This window comes from Amblyomma americanum, chromosome 5 (genome assembly GCF_052857255.1).
Source record: "Amblyomma americanum isolate KBUSLIRL-KWMA chromosome 5, ASM5285725v1, whole genome shotgun sequence".
Lineage (NCBI taxonomy): Eukaryota > Metazoa > Arthropoda > Arachnida > Ixodida > Ixodidae > Amblyomma > Amblyomma americanum.
The window spans coordinates 206,596,780-206,619,514 of NC_135501.1; the positions used below are offsets into that span (position 1 = coordinate 206,596,780).

Sequence of the window (22,735 nt, forward strand, 5' to 3'; positions counted from 1 at the left end):
AGCTAAGCAATGCTCGGATGCTGCCATCTGTATTACACCTTTACATTTTGCTATTGAATTTTAGGGAAGCAATTATATTGATGTGTTATGCTTTTAGCTATCACCGGCTTTATTTTCGCATGTCTGGTCATCTTGCACCAATCCTTTTTTTGCCTTTTGTTATTTCACTAGCATTTTGCCCCTTTATTTGTACCCTGACACATTTGACGCCGAACTATTTTGTTTAGAGCTTGGAAGTTTTTCTTGTCTCAAAATTTCCTTTCTCTCCTTACCATTTAGCTTGCACCCTGTTTCATTTCTTCGCACTTGGATATGTATGCTTGTTCCATTTTCTTTACGCTTTGCTATCTTTTGCATCTTGCATTCTTTGTGTTCATACGTGTATGATTACACAAGTTTTTCGGTTGTGTTCCCTGCCCCTAAACATTACCTTCGCAATCAGGGTTTAAATCAGTAAACACAGACGCAATTTCAGTTAAAAAAAATACGGTTCTTGCACCAAAATTTGTGCTCGTATCTTGGTGCGGAGCATCTAAATTGTCTACTACAAGAGCCTAGAGTTTAGTAAAACAAAGCAGGGTTACCGTTTAACGTTAAGAGATAATCGCATATGCTAGCAACCCCAAAATATCTGCCTTGTTTGACTGAGTGTTCTAACAAAGATTAAGTTGTCCTTAGAAACGCATATAGGAATGCTATCTGAACGCGCCTCTTTAAGGCTCTCTTCTCTTATGGCAAACACATCGACATCAATATATGCGTGGTACGGAAAGCTGCGTCCACTATATACTGTCGTCCAAGAAAGACCACTCGACAAGTCCATTCGCTTAAAGGAAACACTTTTTATTTAAATAATAATTATTATATAACATCTATTCTGTATTTCTTCACTCAATTTTTTTCGAAATTCGAGAGTTGTTCGCAGCCATTAGTCCACACAAACACAAGCACACGCACAGCGAGAGAGTAACACACATTTCGAGAAAGTAAAAAGGAAAACAAAACATGAAGAGGAGCGAAATACTGGTTCTCCATGAGGCATCTAAACAGAGGCAAATACCGGAAGCGGGAGATTTGATGCTTAGACCGACACTTGCTATGGCAGACGTGAAATGCGAAGTTGCCTTCTGATTTTAAGCAATTTTCATATGAGCAAAAAAACAAAATTTCGGGCATGAAAAAATTTAGAACAGAAAGGAAGCGGTGGGTGGGGGGGGGGGGGGGGGGGGGGGGGGGGGGAGCTAGTTCCAAAGCAGAGCCTGAAGAAAAACATCAGAAACATTTATAAATCAAGGAATGAACAAACACACAAGATTTCACATGGTGCAGGCGCTGTCAGTTTTTTATACAAGATGATTAAAAACACAAGCAAGTTTATATTGCGCCACTGACACCGGCTTAGAATTACGACATTTGTGGACGCCCCAGTGTGAATCTTTAATTATGACTGCGTCATTGGAACATCGCCGCTGAAACGTCCGGCAGCTTGTTTATTTCTACAAAATGCGCGCTAATCTGCGAATTTCATAAAAATCGGTTAAAATGTTTAGCGTTCCTGCCGATTAGCCTTAAAAAAAAGCCCTTGTGAAAACCATTTTCTTTGTTTTTTTTTTTTGTCTAGGCAAGAAGTGAAGTTTTTTTTGTTTTAGACATAATTTCAAAACAGATTTTCTTGCTGTGACTTAAAATTCCTCTTCTATACCTTATTACGATCAGCAAAAATTTCTTTACAAGTTCGCTTCGAAACTAGCAATAAACGCATCCGAAATCTCAGGCCTCGAGGCTCCTTTTGAATTGTTTGTCGCGGCATCCAAGTAAATCGTGAGGAAAGGAATCCGGGTCATGTGAAATATTGCAGTTAATTTTCTTCAATCTTATTCCACTTTTTCCGTCCTCAGCACGGGGTGGCAGATGCGCATGTCAGAGGGGACGTGGTGCCTTTTAAGCCAAACATGGTGGTAAAAAGAATAAAAATGAAATATCATTACAGAAGAATATTCTTATTATACCAGCCCAGATTGCTATCCTTGGCAATCCTTTATGCGCAGAAGGAGCGCTGAACATATAGGAAAATCAATACCAGTGAACAGCTGGCATGCCAGCTGTGCACACCTGGAAACAACTCCAAAATTCGACGAAAAAAAGCAAGAGAGCCTTAAACTAAAAAAAAAACACTTGCTGATGCCCTCATGTGGCATTTTTTTCTTATTCCCCTCTCAATTTTCCAGGAAACTTTTAATATCTTGGACTAAAATGACATCGACTATTCGAAGTCGCGCATTTGAGTGCAACACTCTCAACTTGGGTAGATATGGCGATAGTGGTCGAAACACATTATCGAAAGTGAAGTTGTTTCGAATCTTAACCTTAATGTGCTTCCAACGGCTTTTCGTTAATTGCACAGATAAAACCTAGTGTACCGATGAGGATGCTGTAAAAATACTTGAAGGTGCCAACAAGTTCCGTTTTTTGCGCTAACTCACTGTTCGCTCTTTATAGGCTATCTTCTTTATATAAAGGCATGATGGAGCGGAAAGCATGTCTTACGCGTCCGACTCAAAGCGTACTCAGGTTGCTGACCTTTATGAAAAAAATCTTGTTTCTTTCTCACAGGCAACTTTCGCCTCAGTATAACCTCACTATTTATTAACGCAGGTAGACTGCTGCAAGAAGGAATCATTCTCAAGCCTATAGCTCCCTCGCTATCACGTTAAGTCGCCTTGAATGGGTGAGCGTGGATTAAAATAGATGGCTTAATTGTTACCACAGCTAGTGATGCCAGCGTTCTCACGTAAAACAAATGGGATAATCCTTGAAATGCACCACCCGGTAACGCCTTACCGGCCTCACGACAAGAACTGTGGCGCCAGACAACTTGCGAAAGGAAAACGCTGAAACTACAGCGCAATGCTGTCAGAATTGCAGAAAGTGCTCCCGCACTTTTCGAACCACCTCAGTGAACCATTCTAGCACGCGTCTCGATAGCGACCATCTGGCACAATTATTTACAGAGGGCACCCCATTCCCATTCTTACGCGTCTGGCATAGGTTTTGAACCTTTCCGCCTCCTATGTACAAGTTACCGTACATCCGCCCCAAATCCTTACGTGAAGGTCATCTCTATATGCACACGCTTGCCTCAGGTATAGCGCATACAGATTATAGCACGATAACGCACCATTGTGTCATGACTGGCGAATTGCAAAATGTACAGTCTCTACAGTGCGATACCTTCGGTACAAAGGGAAGAGATAGAAAAGGAAGAATATGAAGCAAGCGGTCGTCAACTCCCAAACCTTCGGAGAGATTAGATACGTAACGTACGATATCGCCTCGTGAGTGATTGCTGCTTTACACGTGATACGAACCAGCCTATTGTATACCCACTCTTCTGTACACGTGCGTCAGCACCACTTTACAACGCGCTATATGTTTATTGCACTTATCATATCTGCACTTCCATATTAGCTGCAAAAAGAAGAACGTGACAGACTAAGAAGGCATCCATTCAGGTGTTTCGATTTTACTGGTACCGTGGCTCAGTTTAAGCGTTGATCTTGAATCACTTGGAACCGCGGCAAAAATGAATCAAAATCATTTCAGCAAATCAAGGCGAAAAGTTTCGGAATTCTGCGCTTAGACGTCGGGTTAAATCTAAATGATACACATAGACCCTGCACATATACATATAGACCCGTTCTTTACAAGGATGCACGACCTTTGAAGAGAGACTTCGCCAACTGCATTTGCGTCTGCAGACGAGTAGCACTAAGAACCTTCGTCGTATTAATCTCGAGCATGCGTCGTCCATGGTTGATTCCTTCTACTTCGTATTGACATTGTCATTCGCGACGCAGATTCTGTAATTATCAAATAAAGCAGCTGCCAACGCTATTAGAATACCTTATTCTGCGCCATCATAAGTTCATTATGCTGCATGCCTCACTTATGCAATGAAAATTGAAACAGGCATAAAGGGTTACCGCCGAGTTGACATGTGTTATCACATATTCGAGTTAATGGAGCCGGATGTTTTAGAAGATGAAGTGTAAAGCATAGTCAGACAATTTCTTTGCGAGCCTAGCACTGAATTACGGACTCAAGCACTGCCTGAACACAGTTATCATACTGAGAGAGCTCATCGCATTTTCACTATTGGCTTGGGGATCGGCAATTGTACAACTTCGCTCTTTTCATTTGGTGGCATTGAACTGAGCTTACGACCTAAACTTAATATGAATTCGGTCTGAGAGCTGTGATCTGTACTCGAGCCATTTCATAGCGTCGCTTGCATCGTTGCGATGAAAGTGTAGCACAAAAATCTGCAAAACCAAGCTACGAAGCATCATCCAGTTTTAACGAAAACATTAACCAATGGAGCACCGAAGGTCACCTGCAGGTGAGGTATGGACGAAATTGAAAAAGAGCGCTTACAAATTTGTTCAAACTGCAAAACACGAGAAAAAAGCAGGAACCAAACCTTCACCTCAATAAAACCTTCATAGTTTCTTCTGTATCTACGACGTTGAAAAACTTGAAAAAGAAGCGAGAGCTGCAATTGTCCGTACAACAGCAGATACACACACAAACACACATACGCACATGCTCGCACTTCGAAACACCAACGAACCATCACTGAGGTTCGAAGCATACAGTGCTTTGAAAAGAGTTCGTGCCGGCGTCTGCGCGCATTGGAGAGCAATGTTGCGAACATAACAACATAATAGCGGAAAAAATAATAAACAACCGCGCAAGAGTTCCGCATCGACACCGCGCTCTAATGTCCCGGAAATGCGATTTACCGGAAGTATTACACAGGCTTCACAAGAAGGTCAATCAACATTATCTTGCAGCGTCCGAAAGACAAGAAACGCAATGTTTTGGACGCGCATAGGCGTTGGCAACGTATGCCGAGGATACATACGCTGAGTCACGATGGATATGTCTGGTAATACAAACCGTTACACAGCAGCCGCGAAGTGGGATCTCTCAAGAAATCAAGAAAAGCCGATTGGGCGGGAAGGTACTGTTCACCGAAAACAGCCACTTGTCAGTGAAAAAAAAAATCATGTCACCGGTTCAGAAGAGAGGTTTTTCAGAAGTAGGTCTTAAACATAAAATGTAGCAGTCGTGCATATATACTCTTCGTGGGGCAGTTGACACCGAAAAAAAAGGAAGTTGGAGCGGATCTTTCTAATGAATACATTTCTAAGTCGAATTTTTTTCAAATTCGCTGCCGAACACCTAGCTGCAACGAAAGCTTGCCAGTTAGGCTAGGAATGAAACAGAGCAGCAGTTGCTTGGGGACTGGAAGTCTAGATAACTTACGAGAGCTTCGTCCGTTGAAAACAAGTTTTCGAGCTACAACAGCTACTTCGTTATCTTCGACGCCTACAGTAGCCGGTCATATTCTCAAACTACTGGCTCGGCAAAGTTATTAACTACAAGGCTGACTGAAGACCGGCGCAGCTTCCCGCATGACTGATCTGCTCCTCCCCGATCCCCCGTATGACAATGACCTTAATGATGTGCGCTCTGTCTTATCGCATGCGCCTTACCCAGCTAGGGCTCTAGCAAACCACGAGGAATCCAACACAAGTCATTGAGGAGTTCGATCTGCCTTACATCTCCCCTATAATGTGCAGTTCAAAACATCGTCCATGATGTAATCAATGCCTCTCTGCAAGGCCCGGTGATGCGGCAGTCTGTTTGAACAGAGAAGTAACTTGTTGAGAAACTCTTCCTTGTCGCGTTGTTCGGTGGGAAGATGGCGTCCAAAATCACCTTTCGTCTAGGACGTAGTAATGTCCACGGGACAGCCTCTAGAAAACACGACCGCACACACTCGTATCGCGCACAAGGGCTGTACCAGGGGAGGAGAAACGTTCACAGAGCACTGATAGCGTTCCTTTGTAGCATGCACCTGAAGAACGTCGACTCGATCACCTGTGGGACCGCGACCACTTTCGCACTCAGCGAAGAGTGGAGCGAAGACGGCTCAGGCTCTGCGCCCACCTGAACGCGGGTCTTTTCAGCCGCGGAATCACGAGTGTCTATACGACGCACAAGAATCAGACGCTCGTGACGGCCTTCGGGAAGAGGTCAGTGCGATGGGAATTCTCATTTCTCTTCGTCGGAGGCCGGCTCGGGCGTTGACGAGACCACGTCCACTTTCTCTTCACCGTCGTCTGCTTCGGCGGCCGCCTGCTTCTTGAGGAGCTGTTGCTGTTCCTGGTGGAACTGCTGCGCGGCCACCGCGGCCGCCTGCTGCTGTGCAGCTGCCGCGTAGAACGCCGGCGGAGGAGGAGGCAGGGACATGAACAGATACTGGAGGTACTGCTCGAACGACGGCAGGGCGTCGGCCAGGGGCACGGCGGCCGTCGACAGGGGCAGTCCCGAAGGGAGCGGCACGCCGGGGGCCGCGGTACCGAGACAGCTGGGGTTTAGTGCAAGCCCACCGCCCGCCACGAGGGCGGGCGGGGCCTCATGTCATTGAGGTTGCCGTGGGCTCGGACTCCTGCTCGACTCGGAGGTGGTGGACAAGGGCGTCGGGGAGCTGGGCGCGGCCGAACTGTCGCCGTAGCTGCCGCAGCTGTTGTCGTCCGTCGGCGACTTGGCGCCTGCCCTCCGAGAGTCGGCCATCGACGAGGAGGAAGACCGGTGGTGGTTTCCGGAACCTCCTCCGGCTCCTCCACCGCCTCCACCTCCCCCCGTCGCTGAGGAGCCGGTCTGGTGGTGAGAGCCTCCTCCGGAACCAGGGCCGGAGGTGCCGTTCTTGCCGTGGTGGTGGTGGTGGTTCCGGTTTGAGCCGGTAGAACTGGTGCTGCTCGAGCTGCCGTATCCCTGCTGCGCGAGCTGCTGCTGCTGTTGCATCTGCTGTTGCAGCAACCTGCGGTAGAAACACAAGATTAAAGAAAAAGCATTAGGCGTTGTACAATGCTACTGTCTTTCTCACAAGTATGAAGGCCGCAAGGCAACCGCGCCTAATCTCCGCCCACATGAGTGTATCTACTTGCCCTGCACGAATTTAGCCTGTATAATAGTAAAAATAGAGTAAGATGTCACTCCCTTTTTAGGGCAGGGTATGCTGCTGGGGTAGAATTCGTTCAATAAAAAGCACGGAATAGCTGCGGTGGACAACGGAAACAAATTCGTTCTTCAGGCCATGCGAAGTGTTAGCAGTGACGAAGATTTTAACAGACGTTTCGATCTCTTCCCCTTGCTTACCTCAAGGCTTCAGGTGCTGCGTTTAAAAGCCTCCTACTATTGCTAACTGCATCAGGTTACTGCGCTTTACAGTGGAAATACGCCTTCGTTGCCAAGAGTAAGCATTCTGTATATTTAGTGATCGAAAATTACTCCATACTTGGGTAGAATGCCCTGCTCTTAAAGGGGAGTGTGTTAATGGAGACTTCACTCTCTCTTTAATTCCACATAGGGTTATTCATATTCAGAGTGTACCTGAAGTACATGAGGGACCGTGATTAGCCTGTGCTTGAGTGGACGTGAGAGTCGTATTGCAGGCTGTATGCAGCTAATTTTATTATGGCATCACCTCCTCCCATCAATACTTCCTTCCTCTTTCTTCCCTTCCTTTTTCTCTTAGTATGGAGAAGCAGGTCTGAAGCACTTCCTTCCTCTTTCTTCCCTTCCTTTTTCTCTTAGTATGGAGAAGCAGGTCTGAAGCACTTCCTTCCTCTTTGTTCCCTTCCTTTTTCTCTTAGTATGGAGAAGCAGGTCTGAAGCACTTCCTTCCTCTTTCTTCCCTTCCTTTTTCTCTTAGTATGGAGAAGCAGGTCTGAAGCACGTTCTTCTGCCTGACCTCTCCCTTTTTCGTGCCATGTAAGCCTTGTTTCTCTTATCGCCAAGTCGCGCATTGTCGAAGGTGGTTGCACCGTATAACAAACATCGATCCATGTGGGAAGGACAGCAAAAGGAGAGAAAGAAAGGGAAGAGAGGAATGTGAAATCAGTTTGCATGTGTCTGTAGGCCATAACCTTGAGAGCACACACAGGGCGCACACTGAAAGCTTATACCCTTGAACTTAACCCTGGTTGCTTTAAGAATTTTAGTAGCGCCTTCACAGCCTTATGGCTACATAACAGAGTCTCGATCTATCACCTTTATGGAACTATTTGGACACATGTGATCAAAAGGACTGAGTGCCCATACGGGTTTATACGACCCATATGGCTGAGTCCCATCTAGGCGACATTATCTTGTGGCAGTGAGGGTGAGGGACTTTTTTTTTTCTTTTTAGGCCTCAGTTGGGCGCTGACACCCAGTCACTTGACAGAGTCGCTCATACAGCTTCCGCTGCAAAACAGTAGCCGTCACGAGTAAGAGGCAGCGGACTGTATTGCTCCTGTATTGAGAATAATGATATACGAAACAGCCGTTGCGAAAGCACTGTTAACCTCGCCTCGGTGGCACGCATGGGACGTGAAACTTCAGCTGGTCATTTGCGTGACTGGTTCCTCCATCGCGTCTCTTTTCTTACTTTGCTAGGCACTGAAGCTAGCTACTCTATTTCGCCGTCCCCGTCCCCTCAGCGCCGCCATGGCACAGCCACCGATTACGCAGATCCCGCATCGATAACGACCTCCGGGCCTTCTGTTCGCAGTTTCCGGGTTTTATACGATGGATACACCTGCATCCGCGAGGCCATAGGGGATGACTACCGTCCGCTAGAGGTGCGCCCGGTATACGCGTATTCTCTGCCTATCACCGCCGGGCATCTTCGCAGTCAGCATGCGACGCGGTGTTGACGCTCGCCATAGACAGAGAAATATCAAGCAACCATGTTTGGAAGCAGCGCCAACGACATTTTGGATATAACACTGGGACGCATCGTCAAACGCTGAGCGCCTGTGGTTAGGCGCTGTTCATGTAGAGGCGAGATTAGCCTTACAAAAAAAAAAATTAGACAGTCTATAGACTGTCTATAGACTTATGTCTATGAAGTCTATAGACTCTCCATACACAACCCTAGAAAACTCTGCACACCATACAAATCTTTTAGACAGTCTATAGACGATCAATTGATTTATGGCCGTACACTTTTAGTAGACTTTTGTCTACAGACAGCCTATAGACTACGAATAGACAAAAATGAATTTATCTATAGGAAGGCAATAGAATCTATAAGAAGTGTATGGACTGTCTGTAGACCATTTTTAAAAGTGGTTAACCTTACAATAATCTCTAAGCATTTGCTCCGCTTGAGTGAAATGAAGAAATGTGTTTCTACCGCTCTCACATGTCAGAGTCCTCTAAACCTTCAAAACCTGTTTCTATACGTGTTTGCGTATTTACTTTTTCCTCTTTTTTCCTTTTTTTTGCTATGTTCTTTATTGCTGATGTCTTTGTATCATGTATGTATGGGTAAACATATATACGCTTCACCATGAAAACTAATAATTTCATTACAATGCACTTTATTTTCATGTATGCTCATGTTTGACTTGTGTTTGTATTCTCCTATCGCACCTATTTTTTTTAATCTTTATTTTTAACCACTGCAGCATGTAGCTGCACACTGCTTGCCATGTATTGGGGTACGGGCCTTAGTCAAGCCTTCTGGCTTTTTGCCCGTACTCCAAACATCCCTGAGATGTTGAATAAACATTGTATTGTATTGTAAAAGTATTTTTATCTCTGCTCGCCGCACAGTTAGTGAGCCCTGCATAGTGCAAGAAACATCGTTCAACGGAAAGTTCGTCCTCCTATGGTTAGCCATTAGGCCTCTGGGGGCGACAAGGTTTCCAGCTCTTACTGAAATATCAAATGCACTCATATGACCCGCGTTCCTTATTTTCTTGTGCATGCGCTAAATTAGGCTAAAATAGAGCCCGCAGTCGTAACTCAGTCGTCGCTTTTTCTTTTTCTAGAAGTAGATGGCAGATATCAGCGTGTTCATAAAAAATACCACGCGCGTAAGCATAGAATGACGTAGGCTGGGTACGGTACAAAGGAGTTTGCCGCTGGTCACGTTAAACTGAGGCCATATTAACCCTTCAACGCCCAGTGCCGCGAATTCACGAGATATTGGTTGTGCGCCATGTGCTCATTAAAGACATGTAGTTTGCATACGAAGTTTAGTCTTAACACGTTCTCAGCAGCCAGCACTTTCCGATCAGAATACTTGGCGTCACTCTCAGGAAGCTGGGTGAAGAAAAAAGAGGGTGCGATTGTGGGTGTTCCAGCCAATGTCCAACAACTCCTCGTCTCTCACTTTCTGGAAAATGGTGCGGGGGAAATAGGAAGATATTCAACGGATAAAAACTTGTATACTGTCCGTGGGCCCCCAAGTTGGTTCTAAGTTTTAGATTTTGTCTTTCATACAACTTCGAACAGCTGCACAAAACGGACTAAATGCCCATTGTTTCAAAATTCCTGACATACCGAGTTCCCAAAACTTTAGCGGCACTAATGAAGTTTTGATATTTAATTTATAATGCGAAAAGATTGGGTAGTTATTGCGCAAATGATAATTTTTCTTTGATTCTTTAAGTACTTTGGTATTAAATGGTTCAAGAAAACGTGGCGACTGGACCAGAATCAAAGCTACCTGCTAGCACTCACAAGCAACCAAGTCGAAAGTTTTGTTGAAGCGAAAATGGTGATACCATTAATGGCGAATATGTTCCCCACCAAAGCATTTTTTTTTTAACGGAAGAAATGTAGAACCTGAGAAGCATGCCCACAGCCTAAGCTTCGGTGTCTGCTCTGATTACTGTCTGTAATCAGGGCTTGGCGAGCATTGCCTCGCGATGGTTGTCGCCAGCTTGAAATCATTTGTTAACGCACACGCCCTACATGATGAGGTCAGCGACGGCGATGTATATATAGCTCACAGCCAGAACCAAGAGCACAGCCAGGGATAGCGGCTCACAGCCAAACGCTCAACCAGAGCTGAGGACTCTCTAGAGGCAAATATTCAGCCGGAACAAGACTCAACTATAGAACCAACGACTCAGCTATATAAAGCCGAACCCTCAGTCGAAACCAACGACTAAACTAGAGCCAAAAACTCAGCCACGGCCACAGACTCAGCATAAGCCTGATATGCTGGTCTAACCAATGACTCATCTAAAGTCAAGGATCTGCCAGACTCAGCGAATCAGATGAAGCTAGAGACTATCCAAAGGCCGCAGCCCAGTCTGATCGGTAATGACACGAGACCATAAATATGGACAAAATAAAGTCATCAATACATCAGACATCAGGCAAAAGCTCAGCCAGAGCTTCCAGGGCCAGCGACTCAGAGCCAAAACCTATGCTACAAACCGAAGAAGCCACCAGAGCCATGGGCTCAGGCCTAGCCAACGACAGGCGTACCACGTGACGAGCATCTCACCATGCACATCCCTCAAATCTCTCAAAAACGCAGTGGCGCGGATCTCAAGCGTCCTTTCTCGTTCCTCGGCTATAAAACTCGCCCGCAGCCACAGGGAATGCCTATCAAGAGGTATTAATCTTGACTCCGTATCTGCGCTAAATTTTCCAGGCCCCATGAGTTCGTGCCCGACTCGAACGCGATGGTTCCGCCTCTGTCCTCCACGCGTGCAAGTCCTTCGTCTTGGCTCGTTGTCTGCGGACAGCCATTTTCTTTCCCTCTCTGTATATCTAAATATTCGCCTTTACTTAGCTATTCACTGTTCTTCAGCCCTTCCAATGTTCTTCAAAAACGGGAAGAAATACTAAAAGCAAGGAGATAAAAATAAAAAAATGAAACAGGCGGAGGCGAGAGGGTGGGCGGGTCACTCGGACTTCCGGCCGGAAATCCTCTCCAGCAGTGGCGGCTGCGGAGATTGCCATCACACGTGGACTGCCGAGAGCGTGTGCATACACGTACGGCTGCGTGCCCTGGCGTGTTACATGAGCGTATGCGCATTATTCTGGCGGGAATTGTTTGCAGTTGTCGACTCCGTGTACAAACCTTATTGCGTACAGTACGCACGAAGGTTGGAAAATCGCGAACTGAGTGCACAACCTCCCTCGCTTAAACGCGTTATCTTTCGGCTCAAGCTTGCTGCGATGCAATCCGGGCGCTCCATATCTCGAAGAACAGAAGTTCAGTCGACTTTGCATTAAACAAGTAATATACCTGCTGAAGGTGACAGTCAATATTTTTAATGTCAGTAAGAGTTATTAATGTCAATAAGAGCGGAGGCGGTGCTGTTTAGACAACTACAAACTGGTTCTTTACCAACCCCGGTGTTAATGACTCCTCTATACCCAAACTTATATGAAAGTGATGTGTGTCGCGTGTGCCAGCGGGAGAGGGCAACTCTGACGCACATCCTATGGGACTGCACAAAATTCCCCGACGAGGCTTCTAAAAGCATAACGATTCCGCCGCGACTCGCGGCTGCGGCGGAATGCTCTGACCGTGACGTGCAAACCTGGGCCGTCCAGCAGGTCTCGGCGGCTCTTGAGCGACAAAGGCCTCAGATCCTCTGCTGAGTTGCCGCCTGGGCCCCCGTCATGGCGCCATTAGGTCATGATGCCATTAGGCCATGACGTAAATAAAGTTGTTCCTCCTCCTCCTCCATAGAAACGTCTTCTATAGTCGGACACGACTCATGAACAGAGCGGCAAATGCCCTTCAAAGAAGGCTCTCCAGGCAATGGAGTCGACCGGCTGTGGCATCGTCGGGATTAATCTGATCAGTCAGTGGTAAATCTTGCACCTGTCAGACCCTGTGATTTCACTCTGGAACGTGCCAGGGTATTAATCCCGACGTCATCACAATCGGTCAACGCCATTGGCTGGATGGTCTCCTTTTCAGGACATTTGCCGCTTCATTCTTGGGCTGTATCCGGCTACAGTGGCCCAGCACCCTAGTAGGAAGCCCCCATCACCCTCTTCCTTAATGTAATAGCCATCTGTGGAGTTCAGTGTTAAAAAATAAATAATGAATACGAAAATATTTATTCATAATTGCCTTTTTACAAATTGACGAAGCAAGAGATGGAAGGTGAAGTGGGGCTGCGTCGGTGATGCGAGCGTCAACGTATTCAGCTTTGCGGCAGGTGAAAATATTAAAACGCGCAAACTTCCGCCGCCGCTGTTTTCAGAATTGTCCTTGTAGAAACTTTTTTCATCTTCATTTTAGATGTTCTCACTTTTCTTTTTACAAAACAAGCTGGAAGGTTTTCAGGGCTAAAAGCTGCCCTGAAGCTCACATGGCAGCACAGGAATGGAAGAGCAGCACTGATAAAATACACAAATCATAAAAACACAGACGGAGGCAAGGTACATCTTGAAGTGACCTTACATTTGATAACAATAGAATGCATCCGCCAAGTTTCAAAATCTAATACAAACTGAAAAACAAACGTGATACGGAGCATCATACTTCATCAAACTTCCAAGAGTTTCTCCTGTGAAAAACTCCTATGGATATTTCAGGTGACAGCGTATTTGCACTCTCCCTCACCTCAAGATCACTTCAGCTAAAAAAGCAACATTAGCTACACCCATTACATCACATTATCGCGGGTGGCAATTTATCGGGAGTTCCATACTCTCGCGGACACGCCTACAAAACATATTCATTTAGGTGAAAACGGCTTTTTTTTTTTTGTTAAGACCTACTCTCTCTCTCTCTGCGAAACTGCGCAGCTCTCACCAGAACAAACGAAAAAGAAAATAAAATAAAAAGAAGGCGCCTAATTTCATGCGAAGGAAAGGATCATCAAAAGTAGAAAGACAAGCCTGGAGAATAAGATGAGCGATGAAGGAGACCGGTGCGAAAGTTAAAGATTTCAAGTTCACCCATGCCGGTCAGTAGCACCGTCGGCGATCATGTACTCACTGACACGCACACAAGCAAACAGACGCACGCACACACCGTTTCGGCAAACACAGGCGCGGATCCTCACACGGAGAGTGAGGCGGAACAAAGACACCCCTGCTGCCCCCCGGGGGCATTTGCCGCACACTTGTAGGGCGAGGCGAGCGTATCGGGGTTACGGCCCTGCTCGCAGTGTGCCTCGCTTTATTGCCACCGGCCGGTCGGTCTCGGCAGTCATGCGTGAAGGCACACATACGTGCGAACGACGGCCGGCAGCGCCGCCTTCCGAGAAGAAAGGGAAACGACCCGGAGCAGGGGGGCATTGTCTACGAGCCCCCGAAATGCTAGCCTCATGAGCATCCATGTGATCCAGGCGGCATCGCTGCCCCAGGCTGTGTGGATATATATGCCGACTATGCGCTGCTCTGTACTGGGCCGAATGATTGCCTCTGGGTTGGTTTGCGTGACGCGATCGAGATGCTTGAAGTTGGGGGCGCGGCGTGAGTGGTACGCGTGAATTCTGGTCTAAAGTGTATCCCTTAAATTCACATACTTGTGTTCGCTTGGGCGTACATACATACACTGAGGACAACTTCATCCAGTGTTTGTTATCCATAAAATGAATTATCCCTTACAAACACTTCTTTAGACAGTCTATAAACTGTCCATAGACTTCAGTCTATAAAATGTAGACTCTCTATGAACGAACGCTAGAGAAGAGTCTATAGACAATCCATACATTTATGGCCATACACTTTTAGTTCACTTTTTTCTATAGGCAGTTTATAGAGTATGAATAGACAAAAGGAAATATCTGCAGGAAGGCAATAGAGTCTATAAAAAGTCTATAGACTGTCTATTGACTATTTTTATAAGAGATAAGCCTCTTTCCTAGTGTGTTGGCGCATTTTAGGCAGCAATAGACGCATTTATAGCTGAGAAAAGTGGGCATAAAATTTTCCCATCCCTAGATTCAAGTTTGTGACGTCTGCACCGAAAAAAACACCGCGATCATTGTATTGAAGTGAATGACACTGCGGCCAAGCCTCTGGGATTCGAGCCTAAAGAAAAGGTGTCGACGCACAGACGTTTGCTTCCAAAATCGGCCGGTGATGGCGGCACCTGTAACTCATTTTTGGGGTTTTTTGCGAGCTCATGAAAGCTTCGCTTTAGTGAAAAACTACCGTATCTTTCCACAGGATGAGGTAATATAGTGATAAGGCCAACTTAAATTTGTCCGGTGCGGCTTAAACGCTTTGACTTTTGTTTGCTTATTTATTTATTTATTTATTTATTTATTTATTTATTTATTTATTTATTTATTTATTTATTTATTTATTTCAGAATAAGGCAAGCCAGTCTTTTTCGTCCATCCAGGATGAGCTATAAACGAAGAGCGGCATAAGAAACGGTAGTTTACGAGGTTCCAATCCAGTGGGCAGGGTTGCGAAGACGCCACAAAGTCACGTGACCAAGGTGGCACACCCGATAGCTTCTCCGGGAATTTTTCGCATACAACGCCGATGACGACGCTGGCTTTTCTGCAGAACGGCAGCTTTAAAGCTATCACATTAAATGTATCCAGGCCAGGTATATGCAGTTTTCCACTTGGACTCTTCCGGTCACCTCCTGTGGTTCACCTGGAGTCCTAATGTCGAAAGAGCACCGAAGAAACAGAAGCGTCAGAGTAAGATGCCAATAAAAGGTAAATTTATAATGGTGCGGCCATGAGCCGGACGAGTGGCAGGCTGAGAGATTTCGCTGGCAAACGCGGCCGCAGCTGGAGTGATATAGGAAGGAAAATTGGAACTGACTGAAGAGGCCTTGGTTATTGCCCTATACTTAACTGCGACGACGACGACGATGATGATGATGATGATGCAGGAATGATGCTGCTATACGTTCCATATATCCTGTAAACGTGATCCTGGCTACATGAAGCGACGCTCTGCGACAGTGCTTCGTTTAGCGTGAATAGCAGTCATTTTGTTTGATGAGACCAAGAAAGACAGTGCGCAGCACTAACAAAATAGAAGCGCTTATGACGCACTTGTCGGCCGAGCACGCGTCCTGCATATAGTTACGTCGGGCCCACACCGAACAAACAGAACCGCGAATGATACATGCTCGTACGCGTATAAGTAGGTGGCTCATTTGCAAGCGTAATCCCCAAAGCTGGCGGCAACCTGCCTTTCGTGGCAACCCTGTAGTGGTGCGCAATTGGATTGCGGGGTGGGAGGTAACAAGTTAAACACACAGGCGAAACAGCTTAATGCGATTTGCGCGAGAACGGATAAGACGACAGTTTCAGATGGTTACGAGAGGCGCTGGCCTTGGCCATGAGCATATCGGAGGACAAGAGAATTCTATAAATGAAGAGAGTAGCGGAACGGACGGAAAGAAATGAAATATGAGGTTTGGCGTAGGTGCTGGCTGTAATACATCGCAGTTATTTTCTTCATAGATGTGCTGCTGTAAATATGTTTATGCATCCTGGTTGCGTGTAAGGTGCAAGCCATTGAAATTGTCTGCTTCCGTCATACACTCAGTAGAACGCTGACGTACCTCAGTTCAAGAGAAAAAAAAAAAGGATATTTATTTTGTACAGAACTCACAAGGCCGGAAAAAAGAAAATTTATCAAGATGGTTGACCTCGATCTTCAGATTATTGATTAATATTTATTTTTAATTTTGTTAGGTAAAAGCACACGCAAAACACTTGTCGGATAAACTACCCGATACTATCCGTACGAACAACGCCGGTAGTCGTTGTGACCTCCGAATCACGCTGTTCTAATACTGGGAAGGATGGATGAACGCTAGGAGGATCCCCTTTGAAACGGCGTGGTGACGGGTGCCACCCGGCTCAATATTTTTCTGTATTTAACATTTATTTCATTTTTATAAAGCACTCTCATGAAAGAACTGAGGATGTCTCAGCACCACCAATCATATTGAAAGTACTACTGCAAAATTTAGTGTGAGTTGAGTTTAGCGCAGCGTTAGTTAGGGCACGAGCCGGTATCGTACAAGTGAATTCACCGTAACTGGTGCAACCATTCCGACAAAGCGTGACATACAGCGATCACACTTCAACCGGCAGTACCGCTGGCACTCTGTGTATACATGCGCTGCCCTGGAGACGGAGTGTCGACGACAGGTGGAGGCGTATGCAACGGCAAAGCTAGGCACGGCGGTACCCGGCCTTTCGATCCCTTCCTTAAAGCACCGGAGCTTCCCGTATACGGCCCACAGCCCCAAGCATACGTGACCAAGAGCAGGAGAACACGAGACGCGTAGATGCAACGAAACCACCTCTCCCTTCGAGCGCCAGGCCAGCGTACTTCGCATAATCCGATTAAAAGCCACCCGAAGCCGAGACGAGTAGCTAAAAAAAAAAAAGCCATGAATAGACCCGGCTCTATGCATCGGCGGATCTCGGATCCAGCGCAGCACACACCGTTTAAGAGACTGACACGACGAATAATATAAACGCACCAAAAGGGAGAACAGAGCCACCCTTCGCGTGGTCGCGTATAGTAGTATACCGTGTAGACTTTGCTCCCAACCGCTTAATTTTCGAGTAAACACGCCGTCGGCGGCGCTGCGCTGTCGATGATGAGTGTAACGGTGGAGGCAGCGACAGCGGCATCACCAAACCGCTAAATCCCGTTAGCGCGCCGGGAGCTGTTCGCCTATACGGCCTACGTCCGCATCAACGCTGGGGGAGCGAGCAGCTGAAGAGCGCGGCGATGAAGGGAGAGACTTACTCCGCCATGTGTCCCGTCTATAGACTTCTATGCCTGTTATGCACGTATACCCCTCCTGTAGCCGCAGCCCCAACTCGTTTCCAGTGAGCCCGCGAACCCATCTGCATTTGTGATGGGAGCGGAACGGCTCCGCTGGGAGCTCTGCCCTCTTTACATTCCTCCTTAACTCTGCAAAACTTTTCCGCCTTTCTGTTTTTTCTTCTTTGAACGCCCCGGCTGCGTCTGGTTCTCCCGCCAAACTGGTTTGCAGCCAGGAAAAGTACACGTTCTAGACGATGTTGACTGAAGCTTGCTTCACAGGGTTCACGAAAACTGTCAAGACGAGCGAATGACGGGCGTAATTTTGTGCACGTTCCACGCAGTGCAAGCGTCTTGGGAAGAACTAAACAAAGGAAGCAGATTCTTAACAACCTGCCATAACGGAAAACAACAAACAAAGCAGCTGTGGGGGGTCGCGTTCTCATCATTGCTACACGAGGAATTCTCAACGTGGCACCCATGCCCTGCTGGCACAGACGCAGAAAACAATCGCGAGAAAAGGAAATTAGGATTCAGCTTTATCATATGAAAGGCTCCCCTGAACAGATTCTTTCAAAAAGTCTGCTTTAGAAAAACCTCCTTAGGAGAAGTCTGCTTCGCGAGCTTCACTGAAGCCCCCTGCAATATAGTGGCAGTGGAGACATTTTCTACTTCCGTCCGTAGAGGCAATCGATGCATTTGAAATCTCGCTTACGGCAGACGTCAAAATTCTTAAAATATTAAATGCATTTACTTACAGCCAGTTTCGAATCCATGCATAACGATTGTGACCTTTCCACCTGGTGCACTCACAAGAGGCATGCAGACCCATGTAAAGCCACACAATCCCCGTTTGTACCCCCCGCTTAAGTGAGTTTACCGCAGCGTGAAACACACTCTCTGCTAATCTCCTGCCTCAACTAAATACTTAACTCTTTAATGTTTACATTATTAAGGAAACAGAGAAGGAAATAAATAATTACCTGAACATTACGCTAGGTAATGGGCCCACATTCTATTGTGGATATCAAAAGTTTGTTTGTGCCGCTAAAATTTTTCAGCTCGGTATGTTGCAAATAGCAACAATCAGGATTTGATCCATTTTTCTGTAGTTAGACCCAGTTGTGAGAAAGACGAAATGAAATGATTCGAAGCAACTCGGGGGCCCAGATGCAGTAAACCATTTTTGGTCTAACAAATCATTTTTCTATTTCTCTCACAACAGTTGTCAAAAAATGACAGACAAGGAACTTTTTTGGCGCTGGCTGGAAGTCGCGCACTTTCGCCCCCTTTTTTCTTCACACAGCTTCCTAACAGTGACAGCAAACTTTATGACCTGGAAGTGCTGGCTACTGAGTATAGGCTGACACCAGATTTTGTATGCAAGCTCCATCTATAGTGATGAGTACAAGCGTGCAAAGGGTATGTCGCGAATTCGCGGCACTGGAGAAAAAAAAAATGTTAAAAAGGCGCTCAAAATCAAATGTCTTGCGCTCGTACCGGCGTAGCTGCCTCATGATTTTCATGTCGAATAGCCACTTGCCCTGGCTAGCCATGTGCAACTAGCTCTGAAATTCAGCCTGTCTTCAGCTGTTGAGAATGTGAACTATGCTATAACCGTATACATTAGTTCTATCATTTTTTATTATTTAATTGTTTATTTATTTATACATACTGCTAATCCCATTTCTGATTATTGCAGGAGGACAAAATAGGGTTAGTAATAACAGTTCAAAAAATACATCATTTTGGTGAAGATCGTAAAATAGACAACTAATAGTAAAGGTAAAGCAAAGGCACTGGAATTAACTATGGAAATACAACCAAAAATACAACAACGCAGAATAAAAATACAACGAACTGTATCATAAAGCTACGTTATTACTATACCTATTCCACAGGTATTAATTCTGGTGTGTGTCAGTCTGCATACGGTCGCTTCCGCTCATCCCCATATCTTAGTTATGCCAAGATGCTACTTAGCTTGCAACTTACTTATTATCTGCTGCCTGAATGCACTGACATGCATGCGTGTGCTTGCATGCACTAAATGTGCTCTCTCCAACCACAAACGATGTCAGTGCGGGTGACTGTTTCTCCATATTTCTTACATAGCAGTGAGCGGTGGCTGGAAATGAGTAATTGCTACCTCATAGCAGTAAGCACAATCCACAATAAAGAAAATTCGGTCTATTTCAAATCGTAGGCAAAAAATTAAACAACTGAGCGCTGTAATACATCTTCACTCTCAAGCTAGCGAACGTCTGGAATGTCGTTAGTGTAGCAGCTGCCATTAACGACCCGCCATTCATTTCAAACCTAAAAGCACCGCCTAACCTGCATGTCAACGCGTCCACTCAACGACATGCCATGCAAAGCATACAGGAGCGGCAGTACAAACATGTCGGCACCATTTTCACAGAACATCACTCTTGTTCACAGTAGCCGCAAACAAGCAGTGTCGCTGCTATCAATCGATGGAGAGGAGATCAAACCGGGTGTGACCGCGTCGAAGCCACAAACGATGCCAAGTGGCAAAATTAAGACGCGTATATAAATCCGGAGCACACTTGCTCCCAAAGGAAACGAGGCAATCCAGAGGCCGGGACAGCGGGTGGCAGGAAAAGAAGAGGAGGAGGAGGGGGGGGGGGGGGGGAGCTTTCCGAAACGATTCTGCCCAACAAATTGGTGGCGAACGATCGGTGTGATGTGGTTCGAGGGCATTTCCGTCGGCACACTCCCTCCCTCTTCCCGTGAAAATGCACCGTGTGGTTGAATACCACACTGCCAACGTCACGGCGGGGGAAAAAGATGAAGAGGGGAGCGGCGGGTAGTCATTTGTCACGCGCCATGATACCGACATGAGCCATGAATTGTGAGCCGCGCCAATGCCGCCGCCGAAGCCTTGGTCGCGCGCCCCTCTCAGGACAACCCGAACACGCCGATGTAAATGAAGATGTTCGCCGCCGGCTGTATAATAACGTGATTGCGAGCGTGCCGCCGGGAACGCGACCGTTTATCTCGTTGTCTGCGCGTGCTCTGACGTCATGTGGGTGCGGACATGTACCTTTGAGTTCACGCGTGTATTTGTATGTTGGTGTGCATGCACACGTGTCGGGTTGCCCTTACAAAAATTTATTTAGAGTCTATAGACTGGCCATAGGCTTCTGTCTGTAAAGTCTATAGACTGTCTATATACGTATACTAACAATAGTCTATATGCAATACAAATTCGATAGACAGTCTAGAGACAATCCATAGATTTATGGCCATAGATTTTTAGCAGACTTTTGTTTATGGACAGTCCATAGACTACGAATAGACAAAAAGAAATATCTATATGAAGGCGATTGAGTCTACAAATTCTATAGAACGTCTATAGACCATTTTTATAATGGTAAGGTGTGCATGTGACGGCGCGTTCCGACGTTTTACTGCACATAAACTGGGAAGTTGCGCGATTGTATACAAAATGTGAAACAGGCGCGGTGGGCGGCCATGTTGAAAGCGGTGTCGCTGTTTAAGACCGTGCGATCAGCAGCTTGTTGTGTCACGAGTTTAGTTTGCCTGACTGCGTGCGCAAGGGTATGGGGTGGTGATTCTACACCCACCGTAGCTGACGTACCCGGTGAATAGTAGGTATCCTTTCAAAGTCTGCTGCTTGGCCGTGATTTAGAAAAGATGCCTGCGTGTTGCTACGCATTCTACCTTTATAAAAATGGTCTATAGACAGTTTATAGACTTCTTATAGACTCTATTGCCTTCCTACCTTCCTATAGATACTTCGTTTTGCCTATTCATAGTCTATAGACTGTCTGTAAACAAAAGTCTACTAAAAATGTATGGCCATAAATCTATTGATTGGCTATAGACTGTCTATAAAATTTGTGTTGCCTATAGACTCTTCTCTAGAGATTGTCTATAAAGAGTCTATAGCCATTATGGACAGAAGTCTATGGACAGTTTATAGACTGTCTAAAGTAATTTCTATAAGGGTAGAGTGTGGATGCGTCAAGACCCAACTTCTACAGCGCCGGTGTCCGCGATTTCCGCTGCTGTGGATCCCTGACATTGTTAAAACACAGTTGTGTACTTATTGTAAGTACGAGCAAGGAGCTAATGTTTTCAGGGCACCCTGTCGGCTCTGGGTAAAATGAATTATGTAAACATGGTGAACGTTTAGAGATAGCAGTGAAGATAGCTTCTTGTACACTGTATGCAATCAGAGCGGTGGTATGGAATTTGAGTTCACTGCTATCAGCGCGTGCTTTCACGGTTAAGGCATTAGATTTTGAAAATGCTGCTCAGTGATATTGTACAACCATGCCCGTAGAAAAGTTTCGTTGTGTGAGGCCCTGAATGCGGAAGCAGCTAAAACCTTCCTACCTAGACCGTCACTGCCATTCGCACGATTATAACGCGTGTTAGTTTTATGTGAATTTATTCTCATGTTTCTCACTGACACCTCCGACTTTCACTACGCCACACCCCCACAAAAGTGGCTCGATGCTCCTGGCGTTCGACTGACGAGCAGCACATTACGGGTCCTGTTCCTGCCGCGGCAGACGCACTTCATAGGCGCAACACGAAAAGCGACCGTGTTCTGAGATGCACTCAAGAACCACGCCTGTTCAAATTAATCCGGAGCTCCGCAGAATTGCGTGTCTTGTTGCTTTTGTGCACGTACGTCCCATTGATCAGTGAAGTACTTGCATCGCCACCAGCGCCAAGTGCCTTTTCCAGTCACAGCAGAATACCGCTGGCGGTGACGTCACAATCAGGATGGTTCATGGGGGTTTAACGTCCCAAAGCGACTCAGGCTATGAGGGACGCCGTAGTGAAGGGCTCCGGAAATTTCGACCACCTGGGCATCTTTAACCTGCACTGATATCGCACAGCACACGGGCCTATAGAATTTCGCCTCCATCGATATTCGACTTCCGCGGCCGGGATCGAACCCGCGTCTTTCGGGCCAGCAGCCGGGCGCCATAACCACTGAGCCACCGCGGCGGCCACAATTGGAAGAACGGCGGAGGAGACTCGCAGCAAATGCACCGAACAAGCATTCTTCTTCAATATATAGCGTTAAGATGCCCATGCAAAGAACGAGCAAGTTCGATTCCTAGTCAGTGGCGCGCTGTATCAG

At 46.3% G+C, this 22,735-nt stretch overlaps 1 protein-coding gene across 1 annotated transcript in view; it reads right to left on the reverse strand.

Moving 5' to 3' along the window:
- Positions 1-824: 824 nt before the first annotated feature.
- The window catches only part of LOC144133523 (homeobox protein SIX6-like), an 82,583-nt gene continuing 60,672 nt past the window's right edge, over positions 825-22,735 (reverse strand). The window contains exon 2 of the mRNA XM_077666677.1: positions 825-6,889. Coding sequence (XP_077522803.1) covers positions 6,490-6,889 — 400 coding nt within the window. The 3' untranslated portion in view covers positions 825-6,489. The remainder of the gene's footprint in view (positions 6,890-22,735) is intronic.